Raw genomic sequence first — 10,351 nt, 5'->3', positions numbered from 1 at the left:
AAGATGATGTAAAAGTTGGACTGCATCAAGTGATTTCAGTGAGGATGTGCTCTAGTTAACACATCTGACCATAAAAGGAATGTTACCTGATCCTCAGACTGTGAACAACAGTGAGCTGCTCTGTGTCTGTGGAGAAATCAGTAAAGACATTAACTAAAATGTGCAAACAAAAGTGGGAAAAGGATTTTTTTTTTTTCACTAGTCAAAATATAGATCAATCAAACAATAAAAATAATGAAATATTGATGCAACAATAAACTGTGTTAAGTTCTTTATTTAACCTTCAATACGTGTTACATAAACAATATTTTAAAATGCACATGTAACGAAAACACTTTTTATTATTTTTTGAGAGTTATAACCATTAAAGAAGTTTTACTAGTTTTATATTGAACAAATTACATTAAAATAAAATTAACATAATTTTTTTTACAAAAAACGAAAGTTTTTCTATGAGTTTGAGTTTTTCTATCAAATCTTTCTATGACTGATAAAGATGACTATATATGCCTATTGAAAAACTGATCAAAAACTGACCTTCCCCTCCCTTTTTTGTGAATTGTGTGTGTGTGTGTGTGTGTGTGTGTGTGTGTGTGTGTGTGTGTGTGTGTGTGTGTGTGTGTGTGTGTGTGTGTGTGTGTGTGTGTGTGTGTGTGTGTAATTTGAAACATCAAAGACTGTAATTTTAATTTAAAAAGAAATAGTTAATGGAGTGTTGTCAGTTTACATTTTTTTAAACATTAAAGTCAATTGTGTTTATAATTAAAAAGCTTTTTTTACTCAGAATGTAAAATTTGTGTCAAGTACGTTTGAAGTGCATTTTTAACAAAATAGAAATCAGTTATGTTAAATAGTAAAACATTTCACAGTACCACGATGCATTGTTACATCAAATTACCTCATACTTCATATTTTATCCTTGTACATAAATTACATCATGTGGCTGCAGTATACTTTTTTTTACTGGATGATAAACCTTACAAGGTGTGCTGCTGTTTTCAGTTTAATTTCAAAATAATGAGATTATCATCACTTCAGTGAACCTGCATTAACGCCTCATGTGTGGATTCTTTACCAATAATTCAACTGCTCATCAAGTATTCTTTACTTATCAGATGTATCATGAAAACTACACGGTGCACAAAGACAAGCAAGTTTATCTGGAGACTGCCATGGTGCTTGTTGCTATTTTGTGTTTTAACAGAAAATAAAACAAATGTGCCTTTTAGTTATGGGCCATTAGCCCTGTTGCGTCACACACACTTCATTTACACAGCTTCCAAACAGCTGCTTCAGGAATGATGTCAAAGCCTAAGAAAAGAGTTTTAGCGGCATTCAAGTTTTAAAACAGCGTTAAAATTGTAAATAAGACAGCCAATCATTACACAAGCTTGTGTAATCGAAAGCACAGGCTTCAGTTTATTGACCATTGCACACACATGAACAGATGAGGATATTTACACTGATGTAAACAGTCAGTACCTGCAACACTTTAGAGTAGAACAGCACATAGTGTGACTAACACACAGCTACGTACCTGTACAGACATCACATTTACCACCAATAAAGCCCATTCAACTTGCTTCTGCTACTTTGGACTTACAGGTATGTCCGCTCTGACAATGAAGCTCTCATTAGTATATTTGGAGGAGCACATTGTGTTTAAAAATAATAAATATTTAATCAAAATAAATCACACTCCTAAATACGTGGGATTCTTTTCTGTAACAATGTACAGAACTTCTCAAAAAAGCAAGTTCTCCCTAATTTATGTCTTTTGTTTAAGTAAAAATATCTAAAAATATTCATAAATCAAGACATCCTTCTTAAGGAGATGGGAAATACATCCTCATGTTGTGTCACACCAAACCTGTTTGAATTTCTTTTTCCTCCTACAAGCGGTTGCTGGTTCGCATTGACTTCCATAGTAGAAAGAAAATACAATACTGTAAAAAAACAATGACTTAACTTAAAATTTAAGCCACTTGCTACAGCTTTATTGAGTTGACTCAGCTGCAGAGCTTGAGTTAAAGTCTAAAGGCAACATCAACTCAAAAAAAGCTGTGCAGCAGCAAGTTGCCTTACAATATTAAGTCGAGTCAACTTTTTTCTTTTTCTTTTTTTTTTTTACAGTGATAAAAGTAAATGGACTTGCAAATGTTTTATTACTGCAGCACAATCTCATGGCAATCCCTGACTGCATTTGTTTACATTTTGTCAAATCGCATTTGTACAGTCACAATATTTTTCTAAACATCTTATACATTTAAACAATTTAAAGATTACGATTTTTTTTTCTGTGAGTTTGGGTTAGCAACATTCTCTGGTGACATTTTGTTCTTACTCCTCTGGCAAAAATACATTTAGATTTGTTTTTCAGATTTGTCAATGCAAAAAAAAAAAAAAAAGACAATTTGCTGTCAATTTACTCACCTCACAGTCGCATTTTAAGTCATTTACTACCACCAATTTTGAGTTTTGAGAAAACAATAATAAAAAAGAAACACACACATATACCGCAAAAACACAAAATTGTTATAATGCTATAACGTTATAATGCTGCAAATAATCAGAACATATTAAATGTTTTGCTTCATAAAACCTCAATACATCATCAAGGGTCATGAGTAGGCCCACACAAAATCTGTACCCGCAGCAATCCGCAGATTTTTAACCCATCGAGTTTATGTATTTACTTGTGTAAATGTGTGTACATTTATATTTATTCAGGTTTTAAATTAATAAAATTAAAATGTTTATATGACTTATTTGCAATATAGTTTGTAAATCAATATTTTCTGTCTTTTAGTAGACATATTATATGAGAGACTTGCTTTGTTTATCAAATAAGTTAATCTAATTGGATTTGCATTGTAAACATTAAATTAGAAAAAGTTAACAAGGATCTTTTTTATTTCATATATTAAGTTTTTAGTTATGATACTCCCAAAATCATTCCACATAAATCTGCAGATTTTTTTTTACAAACTTCTCTGCAGAAATAGCAAAAATTGTCTGCAGATTCTGTCTGGTCCTCTTCATGAGTATTACATTTCACGAGACTCAAAGTGCCAGTAAGCGCTGAATAATTTAAGCTAAAAATCGTCTTTAAACATTGGATGGCTTGAGAGAAAATAACCTAACAAGCAAACTTTTATTTTTGGGTGAACTTTCCCTTAAACATCACATGGCATTTAAGATCGTTTTGATTTAAAAATGTTCAGATATTTGTGGACATGAAAGCAAGACAAATGCAGAGGAAGAACATTGTTTTTTGAAATGTAGTTAGGAGTATGTGAATCTATAACAGATACTAAATAAAGGAATAGTTCATCCAATGATGAAATTCTGTCATTCTTTATCCTTCCCCTTAAACAGTCAGAATCCTGTTTGAGTTTCTTTTTGTTTCCTGTTGAACACAAAAGAAGATATTTGGAAGAATGTTGACAACCACTGACATAGTTTAACCTTCTATGGAAGTCAATGGTTACAGGTTTCCAACATTCTCCAGAACATCTTATTTTGTGTTTAACAGAGGAAAGAAAAAAAACTCAAAGATTTAAAACCACTTGAGAGTGAGTAAACAGTGAGTATGCTTTTATTTGTGGGTGAACTATCCCTTTAAGTTCATGTGTGCCTTCTGAAAGGAACAAGATCCATTCTCATGCACTCCTGCAGCAAACAGATCTCATAGACACTGAACATTTTTTTTCCTGGACATCATTTCAATTTAACAAGATGTCTTAATTTCTTTTCAAAAGACAAAGCAGTGACATGATCTGTTTTGGAGATCGTTTTCTCATCTGATGATGCTCTTACAGAGAATATAGAATTGTAGCAACTTTAAAATACCATGTATGTTTCTTTTATGCAAATAAAAGGCCAAAAAACAAAACAAAGAAAAAGTGCAAATCTGCTAATAATGCTTAACAATGCAGCGTCTATTCAAACACACACTGTTCCTGTGTATTACAATACTGTGGCCTCCCGTCACATGATCCTGCACAGCAGGAGATATTGAAGGCCTGTGATGTCACTGATGACCAGTCGTCATCCTCTCCTTCCACACCATGTGGAACTTTCCAGCACAGACACAGTTAGCAGGGTGCCGTCCTATCAACACTTCCTGCCCCACAGTTAATGATGCCCTCTTACTCTCATCCAGACAACAGCGCTCTCTACATAGTCCACTAACAGATTGAAAGCAAGACAAACTACACAGTACACATGGACTGAGCTTTACAATAGATCTTGCTCCTTAACAAGTGTTTCTTAGTTTTTTTTTATCATCTTAGGTCACGGCACCATATGAACTGGATTCATCTTGAAATTAAGAATGACTCAAAATTATTAGCTGCATCCCAATTCACACAGGCCATATACAAACAGTTCAATTTAAAAGTGAATTTTTCAGGTGAGGTGAATTATCATTCTGTGTGTGTACAGATCATGGCTAACTCCATAAAACACCATGACTAACATTACTGTGAACATCAAGTTGACATCTCGTGATTTGGCATCCAGATTTTTTTTTTAAACAGCAATAATATTCAAAGGTTTTAACTAAACCAGTGTAAACAGAGCCTTTGGTAGGCTTCCACACACAGAGTTCAGTAATATACAGAAGTGACCAAATTAATGGGGTAAAATGCTGGTAGTGATAACCACATGTACAGACATTATGTGCATTTTCAACTGAAGTGAATTGAATAACTAGTACCTAACGACACACTTGATTAAATATCTGGTGGTTTATTTATGAAAGGCTGTTTTACAGAGTGGCGGTGTGGTGGCGCAGTGGGTAGCGATGTTGTCTTGCAGCTAGAAGGTCGCTGGTTCGACCGTCGAGTGCGTCAGTTGGCATTTCCATGTGGAGTTTAGATCTTCTCATGTTTGTGTGGGTTTCCTCCGGGTGCTCCAGTTTTCCCCACAGTCCAAATTTTTTTTACAGTCATTGGTTCAAATGCATGCGCTATAGGTGAATTGGGTAAACTAAATTTGTTTGTAGTGTATGTGTGTGAACGCAAAAGTGTATGGATGTTTCCCAGAACTGCGTTGCGGCTGAAAGGGCATCTGCTCTGTAAAACATATGTGGATAATTTGGCGGTTTATTCGACTCTGGCAACCCCTGATTAATAAAGGGACTAAGCCGAAAATACTTAGGGGATCCAGCTTATGGAGTGGTTAAAGTAAGTAGGACCTGGTTGTGATATTATGGAATGTGGCTTATTTTTTTCAAAGATATAGTAATTGTTTCCAAGTTTAGCATGAGATGTTTTTGTTAAGCAAGTTCTGACAATGCTAAATGTCATGCAATGTTTTTGGGGCATTTCTAAAACTATATAATCAAATGGGTCTTTAACAAATAGCTATAGAGTTCACTTCTGTTGACAATGCAGAGAATGACTGTAAACCACACTACCTGTGTTTTTCCCCATTACTTTGATCACTTTTGTAAATGATTGAACTGTGTATCTGTGTGTGAACATACCACAGTTTAATAAAAAAAAGATGAACTCACAGCCAAAGTTAGCAGCAGTGTGAATGTGGCCATACTTACAGAGCTTAAACACCAGTGCATACTGGCAGAAGCTCTTACAGCTCACTCATGAAGTAAAATCTTCACTGATAAAGTAGGTGAATAATATTACTTCATGAAACTGTATATTATTACATTTTGCTTCAGCATTGGATTAAGTAGCAGAACTTTACACATCCCTTGCAGAATCTGTTAAACATACACTAATTTTTTTTATGTAGAATTGTGTCACATATTTAGGTACGTACACATCACAGTCGATTGATGAGGCAACCAAGGGAATGTAAACTTTCAAACAGGATATTTGGAATAATTTCAGTTATATCTGATTCATCTGTTTAATAATTGCCATCTCAAATTGTGCAAGTATACAAAGTCCAAAGTATTACAAATCACATAAATGCTAATATGCATATATATTTATGAATCTAAAGTATGCGAACTGGGATGCAGGTCTAAATGTTAAGACGTCACCGGTGAATTCACAGCGTCATACAAATCCAACCTATTTTTCAGATGCCTGCGATAAGGTCACGTTGTCAAGCCTGGAACAATAAGACAAAACCTGATGCCTTATTTCATGTTTTATTTTATAGATGTGAACATAAAATATCTTTTAATCATTCAGCCCTTTTAAAATTAATCTGAACAGGTATACAATTAGCATTATTACAACCAACGTAAAGTCACAAGAGTGCCGGTGCGACGCTCTATACTGATCTACATATATATGAAGTGTTTTCAATTTGTTAGAGAAAGTTTTAGGAGAAAACATAGAGGGCTGTGCTGTTCTCCGCAAAACACATCATGCAAAAATTAAAAATAAAAAGGCGCAAGTCTCATTAGCATTTTCTTTTCCTTTAGATTCTGAATGCATAACGATAGATTGCCCTTTTACAAAAAAGTACGGGCTATTTTTATTGGCGAATCTTTTAATACCAACGCATAGTGTAAAATCCAAGACATTCGTAGTTAAACATGACGATCTGAAACATCCTACATAGAAAATAATAATAATAATAATATCTTAAAGCTATGCGCAATTAGTTTTCTTTTAGAAAAATGCTTCAACAACAACAGCAACAAACAGAAATTACACTATATCAATGGATCTTCTAACCGGGCAGCACGATGACAAAAAAAGGCCTAAAAACCTTCATAGATTCACAGTCAAAGGTCACAATATAAGCTCCAACCCCATCTCTGGCATCCGCCCTCAACGTTCATACAAACTATGAAAATACAAGGCCTCCCTCTAGTGGACGGCAAATAGTGTCATTATGCTCTAAGGGCGAGGGAAATTACATTCGACAGGCACTTGATTGTAACGCAGAGCCACCGTTCATCACACCTCTGTCAGACTCACGAACAGAGAAGGCAGTAAAAAGCATCGGACCCACAGGAATGTGCCACAGATCTCCCAAACAAGCACGTCAAGAGAGGACACAAGTATGCATGCATGGCAATTTCCTGCCTTGCTATACAGACACTAGAAGTATGCTTATTCTGTCATCATGAGAAACCAGAGCATGCTTCCCATCTGTCAGATGCTAAGTGGTCTGGTTAGCCGAAAAGAATGAGAAACAAAACAAATCTGCAGAAGAGAGGTGAATAAATAATTGAGAATTCAGTGTAAAAGAAAAGAGTGAGGAATGAGGTAGAGACATCAAACCAGCCACTTCAGAGACAGGAGAGATTGCTCTGCATGAGAGATGATAGAGAGAAGAGACTCGTTTTTTTGTCACCCATTCAGCTCATGAATTCGTTCCTGTGCCGTTGGCGGTGGGAGTCCAGAGTTAGCGGGGGCTCCGAGTCGTCCATTGGAAGGACCAGTCGGGTTCCTCGGATTACCAGCTCGTGGTCGCCGAACGCCAGCTCTCGATCCAAGGCCTCGTCCGAGTTCACCGCTGCTCCTCCCATGAGGACGCCGCTTGAGTGGGCACCTGTGCCATCCGTGCTCACAGCGATGTCACCGTACGTAAGAGTGATGTCACCATCGTTCAGGATCAAATCGGAGTCTGCGTTTTTCAGCTCGCCTTCATTCTGGAATGAAACACACAACAGTGACCTAATTTTTGGGGGGAATGTGTCAGACCGCGAATAGTCATACTGCAAAGAGACTTACAACAAGCATGAAATTGTCCTAGAGCCTAATGTAATAACAGTTAGAGTGATTAAAAACATACAACTGTTTAACATCACTAATCAAGATTATTATATTTTTTCAGTAAGATCACACTAATGTTGAGTTCAGACTGCACGATTTTCAAAATAGTCGTGTCACAGAAATTTTCACACTGCATGACTATCTGGGGTAGCCTTCTGTCGGTGCTGTGTTTACACTGCAATCGATGACGGGGTTTCACACTGCATGAATTTATAATAGGAAGAATTGCCGACAACGTTGTTTTGGTCCACAAACTACATCTCACAACCAAACATACACGAGAAGTGACATGAAAACAACGCGATAGGGCTGTCGATTAATTGAAATCTCGATTATTTGAACATTTTAACTCGATTACGATTAATGAGTGATTCTTTTATTAACTTAATTTTTTTGCCCTCTCCGTGCTGCTTACATTCGTCAAAGCTACTAAGCTGATCAATCACAGAGCTTATGCTATGAGTCGTTGTGACGTGTAGTTACATTTTTTGAGAGGTCAGCGTCAGTGCCGTCACGGCGAGGGGTTTGCGAAAAAGTGTAAACAGAGCGGGGTCACGTGACTCCACAGGGGGTGGGAAAAGAAATTGAAAAAATTGACCTGGAAAATTTTGATTGTTTAGAGCAGGGTTCTCAACTGGTTTAGCCATGGGACCCATATTTTTACATGGTCATCAAGCAGCGACCCAAATTTTTAGAAACTATAATACAATTTTAGGAATTATAATTAATTTGTAATTGTTTGTTAACATAAACAAGTAGTGACAGATAGTGACAGATAGTGACAAACAAGTGACAGATAGATCATAAGAAATTCACCAAGACTTACAAATAAACAATATTTTATTGCTGTCTTTTAACAAAAATGGATCAAATTATAGAAATATTACAAAAACAACAAATACGGTTAATAATAAACTGTTAATAAAACATGTTTTCTGGTTTCTAAATGTTGTTTTAATTTAGAAGGTTTCATGCTCTCTTATGAGAGCACCTCACTACACATGACACTGAGGCTTTAAGTCTTTTTTGTCGTCAATATATATATCCATACTTTACATATTTGGGGTCGTACTTGCGATTCGACAAATTTGTTGCCACAATTAAATGAAATTTCACATGTCAAACGGTAGGGTTGTCACGCACGCATTTCAAAATAAAAGTCTGTTGTACGCAAAATAAGTACAATTTTTTACTTTTGTTGTTTTTTTTTTTTTACCTCACACTCCGCGACCCACTGAAAATGTTCCCACGACCCACTTTTGGATCACCACCCACCAGTTGAGAAACACTGGTTTAGAGGTTCTGAATGCCAGTTTTGATTACTTTTCAATTAATCACCCAGCCCTACAACATGAGGTCACATAGTATATCTTTTGTTAAGTGGGGTAGAAAATGAACTTATTTTGCTCACCCGGCTTTTAAAAGGAATAAGCAATTTCTCTCAAACTTTTTTCTTTATTGACCCAGTTCTGGTATTGCTCAGATGACACATTAAAACCACACAGGTGCTAAAGCCAAATTTCCATTATTTTTACCTTCATTTCTTGCATTCAAATAGACAAAAGAAAAAAAGCTTTTAAATCGCGACTGTGTGATTGTTGCTCATGTGAACAAGCAGTGATTTGCCTGTGATTTCAGGCATTTGTCAGCAATTTCTCAAAACCTGTCGGCGAGTCAAAACCGGGGCTAAAATCACGCTGACTGAAGTTGATCAAAACTGACAGTAAAGACAAACAATAAATACTTGAAACTCTGTGTTATTCAAAACACCTAAATAAAAATGTATGATAGCTTCAATAAAAATGTTAACCAGAAAAAATAATTTCAACATGGATAATAATCGTAAATATTTCCTGAGCAACAAGGAAAGATAATGTGATGCAGAAAACTGGAGTAATGATCATATAAAAGCAGATTTGGCATCACAGGAATATATAATATTTGTAAATACATGACAAAAGAAGTGTTATTTTAAACTATGGTATTTTACAACATAGTCAACTGAAGTTTTCATCAAATAAATGTGATGAGCAAGAAAATTATTATGCAAATTTTTACAAATCATTTAAACGGTACTGTGCATAAAAGTCTTAGAGTCTCTTATATATAATAAAATATAATATCATAGATAATGACTACAGTAAAAGGTGTCACATCATCGAAATAAAAAAACAAATTTACACTATGAATTAAAATCGTCACCATCCCATAAAATATATTTCATAAAGAGTGAACTCTGGAATGAGGACAAGCATTTATTAGAGGTCACTAAGGAATAGTTAACCAGGCAAGTCAAACACTACATTGATTAACTAAGAAACAGTTTACAATAATGTTCTGAATAAGGATCTGTTAACGTTACATTAGTTAACATGAAAAATATTTTTAATGCATAAAAACAATATTTTTATGTAATCATGTTTTATAAAGTTTCAGTTAACAGAATTCTGGAGCTAACAGACCAACAATGATCTGATGTCTGTGTATTTACTAATGTAATTAAAGATTTAAAAGTGCTTTAACAACTGTATTTCTCTTGAAAAAAACATTTCACGTAACTTCTCAAAGAAACTTTTAGCCTATAAGATCTCAGAATCTACATCAATAAAGTCAAGCTCTGCCTTTACAATTCTTGTGTAACACAA

At 35.1% G+C, this 10,351-nt stretch overlaps 1 protein-coding gene across 2 annotated transcripts in view; it reads right to left on the bottom strand.

The window, feature by feature from the left end:
• Positions 1 to 4,268: 4,268 nt before the first annotated feature.
• The window catches only part of slc9a6a (solute carrier family 9 member A6a), a 25,739-nt gene continuing 19,656 nt past the window's right edge, over positions 4,269 to 10,351 (bottom strand). Inside the window, exon 17 of one of the 2 annotated variants that reach the window (XM_087280906.1) lies at positions 4,269 to 7,582. In XM_087280906.1, coding sequence (XP_087137032.1) covers positions 7,289 to 7,582 — 294 coding nt within the window. In that variant the 3' untranslated portion in view covers positions 4,269 to 7,288. 2 annotated transcript variants of the gene reach the window in all.

Source organism: Danio rerio, chromosome 14, assembly GCF_052040795.2.
Source record: "Danio rerio strain M-AB ecotype USA chromosome 14, GRCz13ab, whole genome shotgun sequence".
NCBI lineage: Eukaryota > Metazoa > Chordata > Actinopteri > Cypriniformes > Danionidae > Danio > Danio rerio.
The sequence above is the reverse complement of the archived record's forward strand: the minus strand, read 5'-3'. Positions and strand labels throughout refer to the sequence as shown.